General features: G+C 38.2%; 1 protein-coding gene across 1 annotated transcript; it reads right to left on the minus strand.

The window, feature by feature from the left end:
* Positions 1 to 1,772: 1,772 nt before the first annotated feature.
* On the minus strand, positions 1,773 to 13,232 carry LOC110108484 (KAT8 regulatory NSL complex subunit 3). The gene is made up of 6 exons (XM_020839153.2): positions 12,964 to 13,232; positions 4,033 to 4,094; positions 3,577 to 3,712; positions 3,410 to 3,482; positions 2,321 to 2,386; positions 1,773 to 2,197 (listed from the first exon to the last, which is right to left on the minus strand). Exons 1-6 carry the CDS (start codon positions 13,137 to 13,139, stop codon positions 1,982 to 1,984), a joined length of 729 nt encoding a protein of 242 aa, XP_020694812.1. The 5' UTR covers positions 13,140 to 13,232; the 3' UTR covers positions 1,773 to 1,981.
* Positions 13,233 to 14,530: the final 1,298 nt, after the last annotated feature.

Genomic DNA, 14,530 nt, shown 5'->3' on the forward strand with positions numbered 1-14,530 from the left:
ACATGAACACTCCTTAATTTAAATGAACCAAACATGAACACAAACGCTAAAGCTCGAACAAACATGTTTGGTTCAGTCTCCATCTTATAGGAGATTTTTATCAATAAAATTAGCTGATGCTCAAATGGTACAAGACAAAAGGCAAAAAAATATTAATTGCTATGTAAAAGCCAAACAAAGCCAATATGAATGCGCAAACTCGTTCTCTTCTCAGCTAATGGGCTTATTTAGATTTTCCTTCTTTATTATACTACTTCAAGTTGACTGTAAGAAAAGATCAATAAGAATTGTGCCAAGTTCCGCATGCATAAATCCAACTAGTTATAGGATTATTATGGACAATACAATATTTAGCTTTATGCACCCAAACATCGCATTCATGATAAATAAACAATACCAATTTAAGCACCACTACACTAATGATCATTGAGCTATAGCAAAATATTGTTCTTTCTATATGACAATTGATCATGAAATTATCTTTCATCATGCCCCCCCATGCATCCATTTCATCATGCCCCATGCATCCATTCGACTCATGCATACTCTGAAGCCAACTGGGCAAGAGACAGAGATGGCATCACCCAAAATAAGCACATCATGTATCTTGACTAAAATCCCATCACTTACAGTGTCAAAAAACAAAAATATTATTGCATCTTATACATTCCTTGAACTTAATAGAAAAAGCTATGAGTCATCATTCAACCCTTCTAAAAGGATAATATCTTTCAAATATTCTCTAATTATTTATAACATCCAATATCATGATGCCATCCAAAGGAAAGCATCCTAACTACTTTTGACTAGGTTAACTATTGACCTTATCTCTCATTTTGCCCAGCAATTCCTTTTTTTTTAGACTTGGTAAAGTTAGCATACATATTTAGGAAAAAAATTTGACAAAAAAGATCTGCCTATAGACCAATGATTTTCAAATAAAAATATGATTATGCTCAAAGGAATTGTAATTTCATGATTTATGCTTCTATAATCTACGTGTAATAGTGGGCAATAATACTTTCAAATGTCGATTATTGAATCACTTTAAAATGACAGCATTGAACACCATGCATCTGGACTAAAACCCCATCTCTTTTAGTGTCATGAAACAAAAGTATTGCAGCATATCACATAATCCATAAACTTAATAAGATAAGATGCGGGTCAACATTTAATTCTTCTATAAGGGAAAGATCTTTTAAATATTCTCAAATTACTTATAATATGCAATAATTTAATCATCCCAGTGAAAGCATCCTAATTACTTTTGACTAGGTTAACTATTGACCTTCATGGCCTCTCATTTTACCCAACATTCTCCTTTTTTAGCTTTTGTAAAGTTTGCATGCATATTTAAAAAAAAAAAAAGAAAGATTTAGTGAAGGACAATAATCTTTAAATAAAAGTATGAAGTGCATTTAATTATGATAATCTGAATAGTGATATCAGTCTAAGCAAAACGGGGTGGAACGATATTTTCAAATCTCCATTATTGAATTACTTTAAGATGGATGACCAAAGACTCCTACATCAAATTTAGCAAGTCAAGCAGCAACCTTAAAGCGTCAATCTAAATTCGCTAATCCAATTCAAATTACACCCAACACCAATCAGTGGCCATCCTATGCATAATTTCAATCTCCAAAAACACAAATCTTAGAGCCCAAAGGGTCCATCTATCCATATAGCCCACAAATCCAAAACGATCCAGCACGGATATAAAAAATAAGATGCTTTGCTTCTTAACCCTCTAATTAACCATAGTCAAAAATGGAATCTCTTCTATTCATCATCCATATCAAAAAAGAAAGTACACGTATCACCCTCACAAATAAAGTGGAGTTGATAGCTATGGTGACAAAATCATTTTTTTGTTTGGTATAGATCACAAAGAAAGTTTAATAAGCCAAAAAGATATATATTAAAAACAAAATACAAGGTTAAACTTGCTAACCTCCACTTCTACAGATCCTTCAAATCAGTTCCCCTTGATGGCTCTAATGACAAAATCTAGGATTGCTTTCACTGCATTTCTTTCAGCTTCGTCCTGATTTGACCCAGAAGACTCTAGAAACTTCTTTCCAATCTTGAAAGAGTGATCGCCTCCATCGATGACATGTAAATTACTCATGCATTTCATTTTCTTGATCGTAGCTTCCAGTTTGTCCAGAGGACACAAACTATCTTTACTTCCCTGTATAATTGAATTTACTAAGGTAAAAATTAGAGTAATAGAAGAAAAAGCCAATATTACCAAGTATTAGAAGAATCTATGCTGAACTTGGATGACCAAAAGAGAAACAAAAAACGCTCATACCTGCACAAACATAGTTGGAATTGTTAGCTTCAGCAACGTTTCATCACGTACTGATCCATTCATACCCTGGATTACAACTAATGCATGACAGTTGTGTTTACTAGGATTCCAACAAATGTAATAAAAAGATGCACAAGATAGGATTGAACAATAATGCAATCTTCGCAAAAGTTAAAGGAAAATAATGATGAATCATAATGGCTGACTATACTGATATGGGAGATTTGGAGCTTATCACCTCTACCAAAGTAGGGAGCAATTTATAACGGTTAACTGATATGGTTAAGGAAGACCATGATAATGGCAATCAACACATCATCTACGAGTTTGTGTAGGAAATTAACTATTCCATTATCATACCTCAAAGAAGAGCTTCGAATGCCGTTTGAATAAAAAATATTTCATTAAAAAGAAAGGAAATTTAATCATCACACTGTATCACAAAACTAGTTCCATCTGTGCTTAGCAAATGATTTGTTGTCAAGTAAAAAACCAAAAGGAAGACAATAATATGCAAAGGGTTTGTAGTTTTTGCAGCAATTTGATCAGATATAAAAAGTATATTAAACACACGACATCTTTATTTCATGGGGAAAGAACTGCCTCCATTCATTTAACTAATTTGCATTTTCACAAAAAAAAAAGGTGTGGCATTTCGAAATGTAATGCGGAGCACAACAAAGCAACATTGGCATCAGTGAAATACATGGTGTTGAATACCCTGGGGTCACGCACCTCCATGGGACCATATAAATCCAATGTCTTGTTGCTTACTTCATGTGGAGTGATTAAATTGCCTGAAGGTTTTAGCATGGTGGATTTCTCTATTTGAGAAAAAAGAGAATATTTGTTCTAGATTATTTGGTTAGACTATCATTCTTGAATATACATCCAGGTGTTTTTAAAATTACAAAATCCGAAAAGCTAAAAAATAAATGATTTTTGTACAATCATCTAACGGATAAGTAGTTTGGTAACAATGGCAAGCCTCCAATGTATGCATAGCAATGAATTGCACTCAAAACATAGGACAAATAAAAAATAAATAGCAATGAATTGCATGGAAAAGATAGGACAAATAAGAAAAACCTTCAAAGGATAGCCCAAGCAAACGATTGCGGAAATACTAACATCTCCTGCACTAGCAACCATGCAGCTGACCCTGCAAAAAAAATTATGTTAGTATAGCAGAATCTTTAATAAGAAATTGCTAACAAATTAACTTCTAAATAAGCTTCTAGTGTTGTTACACATACCTGGAACCCATGGATTTGCCAACCAAGACCAAAGGATGCCCAGGATGTTTTAGCAAAGCAGATTTTATAACCTCCAGATGATAATCTATTAATTTTTCAGCTTTAGGAGGAGCTTTCCGTTTTCCACCAGAAATATCTGACAAACAGTTAACAACATAGTTCTCGAAAAATTCAGTTAAGTCAAGGACAACACCAGCAAACTGATTTGAGAATTAAATGTCCTGCTCAACAAAGCATCATGTTTCCTGTCCTCCATATGCCATCTAATAAACATTTTTTAAAAATAAATCAGCACATAGTGCATGAAGAGAGATTATTCCTAAGATATGGATGTTGCATTGCTTGATAAACCTTGGAAGAAAACAAAGGAAACTAGATGATAAGATTTGTAAACAATAAAAAATCAAGACCATGAAGAAATGAATTGAACGGGTAAATTGCTCCAAGATTGCTCACAAGGATAATCAAACGTGACCACTTCAACAGCTCCCAATGCTTCTTCTAGCATTTTCTTCCACCTGAAATGATATTGCCAATATTCCACATTAAAACAACACTAGAAAACTTTGGAAAAACTGAGAGCACATAAAGCACACTTAAGGACTATAATGTTGACTTAAACCTTACTCATACAATGAAATCAAAATTTTAAAAAACCAAACAACTTCTAATAACATTGTGATAAGACTTGATAATCAAAACAACACACAACAATATAAAAAAACAGTAACTTACTCTAAATAGATCCAGAAATAACACAAAGTGATGCGGACATCTGACGGTGGACGATATTCAAAGGAAGAGTCGAAGATCGATAGCCGAGATCACTCCGTTTTATTTATTAATTGTATTTTGATTTAATTTTGCAATTTTCATTTTTTACTCTTTTTATTTAAGAGTCTTGTCTTATGTAAGCCCAAGGGGGCAAATTCGTCTTTTAGTTTCTTTTGAGGCTTATATATAGAGGCTCCTTCTCTTGTATTAGGTATTATAGAATTATAATAAAAATTTGTGTTCTGCACTTGTGTTCTTTTGAGAGAACATTAGTGAGATTCATATGGGAAAGAATCGGAGTTTTCACCAGCCGCAGAATGGGTTCGGGCTCATGACTTGAAGTACCTTGGAAAAGGACAACGTATCACCCGTCAGTCTTCGGAAGAGTCCAAGGCTTGCGCTTTTGTCTTCTTTTTTTATTTTTATTATTATTATTCTCCTTGTTTTCCTAACCGCCACTTCCCCGTCTCTCTTTCTCCTATTGGCCGAAAACTCCACCCAAACCCTAGGCCAAAAGACACCCAACCCCCGGCCCAACCCCCTTCCCAAAGCCGTCAGCCATCATCCATCCCTTGGCTCCAAAATTCAAAATCTAGCATTCAAATCCTTTCCTAAATTAGCTCCCTTTAATTTTGAAAACTATTTAAATTCATATTCAGTTGAATTTGAATTTGAATTTTACTTCATAAATGAGAAAAACTATTTTAGGGAAGTCCCTCAAATCATGCAATTTTGAATTTTAAATAGGAGTTGATTTAAATCGACTTTCCTATTTTAAAATTCTAAATATAGCCACCGTTAACCCCTCATATCAATCACCCATAATCATGCTAGCTGACGACCCTACCCCCCTTCCTATTTCCTCTTTCCCTCCACTTTTCAAATTGATTATTGAAGGCATTCCTTATTCGATGCATCTTAAGTTTGGAAAGTTTTTAAATTCAAATTTAAATTAATTTGAATTTGAAATTCCTTCTTAAAATAGGATAAATTTTATTAGGAGGCTTTCTTTAATTCTCCCAATTTGAATTTAATTAAAGACCTGTCATAATTCCCCTTTCCTTATCTTAATAATTCAAATTTGGAAATTCCTTGGACACATTCACCGTATGTGGACACATTCAACATATGTGGACGCCATCCCTTTTTCCCCATTTTTGCCTGACCCCCTCCGTTCTACATCACAAAGAGAGCTGTTTTACTAATTTACAAACAAAGCAAGACAAGATACAAATTGATTCAATCATGCCACCTCATATTCTGGTAAATCATTCCCCTTGATCAGCACCTCCTTGATCCCCTTATCTCCTTGGCACACTCATTTCACCACCAATGGTTCTAATATCACCTCTATATCCTCTAATAATGCGGCCAATAGTGCGGGCGAGGGTATATGGTTTCCAAAGGCTTGTCTCAATTGAGATACATGAAATAAGGGATGGATTGCTAAGATCGATGGCAATCGTCGGCAATATGCTACTGAGTCAATGTATTCCACTGCCTCATAGGGCTCAAAGTAGCGGGGGGTAGGGATGTCAATATTTGACACAACCCCAAACATGACACAAACCCGACCCAAAAATCTCGGGTTAGGGTCAACCCAGAACCGAAATGGGTCGAGTTCGGGTTCAACAAATTGACCTGTTTCAACAATCAGGTCGAGTTCGGGTTGACCCAAAAATCAACTCATTTTTCACATGTTTTTGAACCGAAAACCGATTTTTGACCCAGAAAATCAAGATTGACCCGTCTTTGACTCAAAATGAGGAGATTGGCCTATTTTTTTACCAAAAAACTAGCAATTTTGATCGGCCTCGAGTCATTCGGGGCATGTCGAGTTGACCCGGACCTGAAGCAGGTCGGCCTCGGGTACGAAAAACTGACCATTTGCAAAGAGTCAGGTTCGGGTTGACCCAAATAGTGTCAAGTCATTTTCGGGTTCGACCCAAGCCCGACCCATAACCCGAAATTGCACCCCTAGCTGGGGGAGAGCTCATTCCTTCGTTGAGCCAAAGTCCTATGTTTGTAAGGTCGAATCTTAAAAAAAAATCATGTCCCTAATCTTAAACTACACATCTCTCCTATGTCTATCCACCTTCTTCTTCATGATTTGTTATGCTCTATGTAGATGATCCTTCAATTCTACCAAAATCCGGTCTCTTTCTCCCAAGTATTATTCCACTGATGACACTGGTGTGTTTCGAAGCCCATAATGTATCAGATGAGGTAGATCCCTCTCATATATAATTTTAAATGGCGTTATCTTAGCTATTGTATGATATTAAGTGTTATACCAATATTCCGCCCTGGCTAACCATTTGGCCAACATTTTTTGTGTATCAGATACAAAGCAACGAATATAAGTCTCCACATTGTGATTCACCACCTCCGTCCGACCATCCGTCTAGGGGTGGTAAGTTGTACTCCTCTTCAGGATAGTCCCCTGCATATTGAATAACTCCCTCGAGAAGGGACTCAAAAAAACCTTATCCCAATCGGACACAATAGAATCAAATATGCCATGCAAACGAACAGCCTCGCTAATGAATGTGGCTGCCACCAACACCACAGTGTAAGGGTGGCGTAACGGAATGAAAAGAGCATATTTGTTCAATCTGTCCACCACCACTAGAATCACATTAAACCTGTCAAATCTAGGTAGTCCTTCAATGAGGTCCATAATCACATCTTCCCACACCTTCTTGGGTAATGCTAACAGCTGTAGAAAAACACATAGAGCCATAGCTAGGTATCTCTGTCTCTGACACACATCACAACTGGTCACCAACTCTTCTACATCCTTCTGCATGCCCACCCAGTATAACTCCGCTGTCAGTATATGATATGTCTTCTGAACTCCTGGTCCCCCAATAGCTATGCCATGAAACTCCTGCACAAATGAGAGATGTGTAGCGATTTCCTCGAAAGCACAAACTGTCCCTGGTATAGCAGTTTCTGACCCATCAAAGATAACCAGGATGGCAATCCTTATTCTACAACAAATCTCCTCTGATCTTACTCAGCTCCTCATCCTGCTCGCACTTATGCTTCAAGGCCTCCCAATCCACCACCATGGGAATATATAGATCCATAACACGAGGGTCTTCACTATGTCTGGAGAGAGCATCTGCTGCTTTATTTTCTAACTCGAGCTTGTACTAGATCTCGAAGTCATAACCCAACAACTTGGAAAGCCACCGTTGATACTCCTCTATTACCATCCTCTGCTCTAACAGGAACTTCAAACTTCTCTGGTCTATCCTGACTATGAAGTGTCATCCCAACAGATAAGGTCGCCACTTTTGTATTGCCAACACTATCGCCATCAGCTCTCTTTCATGCACTGATTTTAGCCTGGCATTAGCGGTCAAAACCTTGTTGAAATAAGCTATAGTCTCTGACTCTGCATAAAAACTGCTCCTAACCCATAAACTGATGCATCAGTCTCCACTACAAGCCGTTGGCTAAAATCTGGTAGTGCTAACACAAGGACACTCGGCATGACTTTCTTTAGCTGCTCAAATGCTTGGGCGGTTGCCACACCCATTTGAAAATATCCTTCTTCAGTTGCTCTGTCAACGGCCATGCTATAGAACTGTATCCCCTCACAAACTTCCTATAGTAACATGTGAGACCCAAAAACCCTCTTAACTCCTTCAGGGTTTTGGGTAAGGGCCACTCTAACATAGTCTCTATCTTGGAAATATCTGCAGGTACTCCTTGGCCACCACAAGTCCCAAATACTTCACCATATGTTGTACGAAGGAACACTTCTTCAAATTGGCATACAATTAACGCTGCTTCAATGTCACTAACACTACCCTCAAGTGTTCCACATGCTCTGCCTCATACCGATTAATCGAAGAAAACCAATACAAACTTGCAAAGTTAAGGTTGAAATACTTTGTTTATAAAAGATTGGAAGGTAATTGAGGCGTTGGTAAGCCCATAAGGCATCACTAAGAACTCGTAGTGGCATTCGTTTGTCCTAAAAGCAGTGTTTTGGATGTCAACGGGCCACATTCTAATCAAATGATATCCCGATTTCATGTCAATATTGGAGAACAACATCGCTCCATATAACTCATCCAACAACTCATCAAAGACCGGTATAGAAAACTTATCAACACTATTTTCTTATTAAGAGCCCAATAATCTATACAAAATCTCCAATTATCATCCTTCTTCTTCACCAACAACAACAGACTGGAGAAGGGACTAATACTGGGACGAATGATCTGGGCCTCCATCAATTCCTTGATCAGTCTCTTAATTTCATCTTTCAGAACCTGTGGGTACTGATAGGGTCGAACACTAATAGGGGATACCCCCACCTTTAGGATGATGGCATGCTCATGCTCCCTTGGGAGAGTTAGGTCTTAAGGCAGTAGGAACACCTCATTAAATTGTTGTAGGAGTGCTGGACTATCTCTGGAACCTCCTCTTTCCTCATACTTCCTCATCTCTCAAGGCTCTGGAGCTCCACTAAGAATCTCATCCCTACTCCATGGATTGCCCTCACCATGACCTTGACTATGGAATTCATGGTGAGAGGGAGGAAGGTAAGTATCTCTCCACCCTACAGATCCACCCATGAGCATCTCCGCATAATTCCCCTACAGACCTGTCATAATTCCCCTTTCCTTATCTTAAAATTCAAATTTGGAAATTCCTTAAGTCCACATTCATCGAATGTGGACACATTCACCGTATGTGGACGCATTCACCATATGTGGACGCCTTCCCTTTTTCCCCTCTTTTGCCTGACCCCCTCCGTTCTACATCACAAAGAGAGCTATTTTATTAATTTCTAAAAAAAGCAAGACAAGATACAAGTTGATTCAATGTTTTAGAGGTGAATCGTCTCTCCCACAATTCCTAGCTGCTACTAGGAACCCAAACACCTCCAAAAACTGCTGCATAAATTCAAAACATAACATAAAAAAACCCCAACCCACTATAATCTCCCCCACCCCCCTTAAACAGCTCAAATTCCCTAATAAATGGCCCTTACATCTAATATATGCCCTTTACATCTTTCCCAAAGAGTCCCCCCTTCCCAAATAGTTTCCTCCCAAAACCTCTTCTCCTATATATGATAAAAGAGGTCTTAGGCCCCACCAAGGCAGCTGGACTACTGCTGTCAGCTGCATCAATACTCCCCTCTCAAAAAATCACCTTGTCCTCAAGATGAAAAAGGGAAAATTGCTTCTGAATAGAACTGTAGGACATCCATGCCACCTCATATTCTGGTAAATCATTCCCCTTGATCAGCACCTCCTTGATCCCCTTATCTCCTTGGCACACTCATTTCACCACCAATGGTTCTAATATCACCTCTATATCCTCTAACAATGCGGCCAATAGTGCGGACGAGGGTATATGGTTTCGAATGGCTTGTCTCAATTGAGATACATGAAATAAGGGATGGATTGCTAAGATCGATGGCAATCGTGGGTGATATGCTACTGAGTCAATGTATTCCACTGCCTCGTAGGGCTCAAAGTAGCGGGGGGTAGGGGTGTCAATATTTGACACAACCCCAAAACATGACACAAACCCGACCCAAAAATCTCGGGTTAGGATCAACCCAGAACCGAAATGGGTCGAGTTCGGGTTCAACAAATTGACCTGTTTCAACAATCAGGTCGAGTTCGGGTTGACCCAGAAATCAACTCATTTTTCACATGTTTTTTAACCGAAAATCCATTTTTGACCAAGAAAATCAAGATTGACCCATTTTGACCCGTCTTTGACTCGAAATGAGGAGATTGACCTATTTTTACCAAAAAACTAGCAATTTTGATCGGCCTCGAGTCATTTGGGTCATGTCGAGTTGACCCGGACCTGAAGCAAGTCGGCCTCGAGTACGAAAAACTAACCATTTGCAAAAAAGAGTCAGGTTTGGGTTGACCCAAATAGTGCCAAGTCATTTTCGGGTTTGACCCAAGCCCGACCCATAACCCGAAATTGCACCCCTGGCTGGGGGAGAGCTTCTCATTCCTTCGTTGAGCCAAAGTCCTATGTTTGTAAGGTCGAATCTTTAAAAAAAAAAATGTCCCTAATCTTAAACTACACATCTCTCCTATGTCTATCCACCTTCTTTTTCATGATTTGTTATGCTCTATGTAGATGATCCTGTTCGACACAAACCAGAACAATCACTGATTATCCTACTATCTTTCCCCTCACCTTCATGGTCTCATTTGAGGTAAACCACACCACTAAGTTTTAGGAAGACCTCCGCCACATCTAGGTGCAAATGCTCCTCCTCAACCACCTCCTCCTCAAGAGTCTCCCTATCACAGACTGTAAGTACCTACAGGGAACGATCCTTGCAACAGTGGCCCGACGCAAATTTCTCATCACAGCGTAAACACAATCTCCTAGCCCGCTTCTCTTGAACTTCTGCCTCAGTCAACCGCTTGAAATTTCCCCCTGGTCATGTTCCTAATCCCCTATCATTGGGTACTTCTCTTTGAATGGGCACAAGTTGTACCTTTGGTGCCAAAAAAAATAATGGTCGTCCGATATGAAGCTCCCAAATTATTGTCTTTGCTGCTTCTCTCAAATAAGTTTTTGCTCTCCACCAACTAGGCTAGCTCCATAGCCTCCCCCAACCCTCGTGGCCTCAATAACTAGACAACAACCCTGATCTCTGGCTTGAGTCCCTCATGAAATTCTCCTCTAACACTGTCTCAAAAAGCCTCCCCAATCGGCTAGAAAGATACTCAAATCTCACCCGATAATCCATCACAGTCCCTTCCTAAACAAGAGTAAAGAACGGCTCGTAAAAGTCTCCTTCCCAATTGGTTCGGAAATGTTCTAATAAACTATCTTTGATCTCCCTCCACGATCGAATTGGTTCTCTTATGTCTCATCATTGATACTAAAATAAGGCCTTCCCTCCATCGCCGTGAGTCCCTCTTCCTCCGTCAGCCCATTCACTGTAAAGTATCTCTTCACCCTACAGATCCACCCATGCATCTTCAAAAAGTTAAAAATTTAAAACCCCAGATAGATATCTAGGGCCAATAATGAAACTTATCATTTCCTCCTTCCTGCTGGATTAAAGATTAGGATACAATGTGCAAAGGGGTGGATCTATAGTGGGGGCCCTGGGGACACGGGCCTCCACTGATCCGTAAAGCGAAAGTAAACTTGAATTATGGATGTTAACATTAGAGATTAAAGGTTTTCGCTTGAATAGATCTAAAATGGAATATATGGAGTTAATTTTAGTAGTAATAGACCTAGTGAGGGGATTGTGACTTTGGGTGATCAAGTCATTAATAAGAGTACACGTTTTAGATATCTTGGATCTATTATTCAGAGTGATGGTGAAATAGATGGGAATATTATCAGCAGAATTCAAGTTGGATGGTTGAAGTGGAGGAATGCATCGGGCTTGTTGTGTGATAGAAAAGTACCTCTCAAACTTAAGGGAAAATTCTATAAGATGGTAGTGAGACCTGCAATGCTTTATGGTGTTGAATGTTGGCCATTAAAAGAGAAGCATGATACTAAGTTAAGTGTGGCAGAGATGAGGATGCTCAGGTGGATGAGTGGCTTTACCCTTAGAGATAGGATACGAAATGAGCATATATGTGAAAAGGTTGGAGAAGCTCCAGTAGAAGATAAGATTAAAGAGAGACGCCTTAGATGGTTTGGTCACATAAAACGGCGGCCTTCCAATGACCCGGTTAGGAGAATAGAGTTATTAGATTTGACTTATGTTAAGAAAGGTAGAGGCAGACCTAAAAAGACTTGGTTTAAAAAATATTAGGAATGACCTTTCTTTATTAGATTTAAACCAAAATTTGATCTTTAATAGGACACAATGGAGAAAAAGGATTCATGTAGCCGACCCCACGTAGTGGGATAAAGGCTTGTTGTTGTTGTTGTTGTTCCACTATGAAATAGAATGTTAAAAAAATAATCCAAAAGAGATTTATAGTATTTTAAAATATGATAAAAAATTTTGGCTCCACCTCTATACGCAACAGGGGATAATGTACAAAGGAGTACTACATCAATAGATCTTTCAAGTTCCTCAGAAGGGGAACAAAATTGAGGAGGAAGACATGGTGGCAGACTGCACAAAGGGGAGAAATGAAACTTTCCACAAGCTTGAAAATGAGAAGCCTGAGAACACGAGAATGATATGCAGCGAGAGTGCAACGCCCAGTTTGCCTGGGATGAGAACGCAATTGGAGAAAAAGTTGCAAGGCACAACGCAAATACGGCAAAGTCGCGCTTTAGCTCAACCAAGATTACGCCAACTTTGCCAAATACCGAGCTATGACACAAAAACTGATTTCCGAGGCCCTTAATCTCCCTGGAGTAATTACTCGAAACCCAATTTATATCCTCATGATTGAGCCAAAATCAGCCGGCAAAACAGATATAAACCATTATTCGCGCATAACAATGCCCATCAAATTCAGAGACCGAACAAAGATATCCATGAACTACACAAGTTACCATGTGTTCCCAAAACCTCAGCATAAACATTTGAAAGGAAAAATTTCCCGTCCTAGCTAAATGATAAAAATGAGATGCAGCTTCTTCTATCCAGAAACTTTGAATCAGAAATCACGGTTATACAAAAACCTGATCATCCATTCCGAACTAGATGGAGCCCCGGCGCCATGGGCGAACACAACTAGAGGAGATTTCCCGCTTGTAGGTGAGCCCTCGCCAGCCTTCTCAGCGCTCCGTTCCTCGCTCTCTTCATCATGGCCCTTCCTGTTACGCTTGGATGGACGAGTCGAAGGATCCGAAGCCATAGAACAACATTACCTCTCCGGAAACCCTAAAGTCCCTCGCTTCACCGTACACGATGGATGGGCTGCCTGGCAACGACGAGTAGGAAAAGCGCGGGAAGCCTCGGGGAGCAGAGCGCACACACTTCGAGGGGTAAAAATATTTTTTTTTCTTATTTATATGACGAATTTTTTATTAGCATTTCTTATAATATTATCTGATGTACAATATTTCAAATGAATTTTTAATCGATAATTTTCTGATCTTATTTTTGCTTAGCAAATAACTAATGATAAAAATCTCAAATCAATTACATTTTATTTGGTGCCCCATTTAATGTTATAAATTTTACATTTTATGATTTCATTCTATATTTTTTAATATTTATCTCAACTTATTTATATCTTGTCTAGCTCCGATGATTCAAAGTAAATTCTCTTGATTTCAAAGCTCTACATACTCTCAATGCAAATAGTTTTATAAAGTTATTAACTTAGGTTTCATTTGGAGATGTTATATTATTATTTTTAAATGAGCTTTCTAGTATAAAATATTTTAATTAAAAAAATTACTAATTTTTAAAATAATTTTCTAATACAAAAAATTTTTAAACTAAAAATTTTTGTACTATAAAGGTATTTTAGAAAGTAGTAAGAAAGCTGTCCCAAACAAAGCTTTAGAATTATCAACAACAACAATATCAAACCTTTATCCCACTATATGGGGTCGACTACATGAATCTTTTTTCTCTATTGTGTTCGTTTAAGAGTCAAATTTTCATTTAGATCTAAAAAAAAGGTCATTTGTAATATTTTCTACCCAAGGCTTTTTATTCTACCACTACCTTTTTTAACATAGGTTAAATCTAATACATATACTCTCCTAATCAAGCCATCTGAATGCCAACGTTTTATGTAATCAAACCATCTAAGACAACTCTATCTAATCTTATCTATCATTGCAGCTACTTCATCCTTTTCACGTATAAGCTCATTTCATATCATGTTTCTAAGAATAAAGTCACTCATCCACCTGAGCATCCTCATCTCTGCAACACTTAACTTAATATTATGCTTCTCTTTTAATGGCCAATATTTTATGCCAGAAAGCATTGCAACCACCATCTTATAGAATTTTTCCTTAAGTTTGAATGGTACTTTTCTATCACACAACAAGCTAGCCTGATGCATTCCTCCACTTCAACCATCCAACTTGAATTCTACTGAAAATATTCCCATCTATTTTGTCACCACTCTAAACAATGGACCCAATATATCTAAAACGTGTACTCTTATTAATGCCTTGATTGTTCAAAGTCACAAACCCCCCACTAGATATATTACTATTAAAATTACACTCCATTGCAAGCCTTAGAATCATCAAAGTTTGTCAAAGTTAAAACACTCTTTTGGGC

The sequence above is a fragment of the Dendrobium catenatum genome, unplaced genomic scaffold (assembly GCF_001605985.2).
Source record: "Dendrobium catenatum unplaced genomic scaffold, ASM160598v2 fragScaff_scaffold_156, whole genome shotgun sequence".
NCBI classification, from domain to species: Eukaryota; Viridiplantae; Streptophyta; class Magnoliopsida; order Asparagales; family Orchidaceae; genus Dendrobium; species Dendrobium catenatum.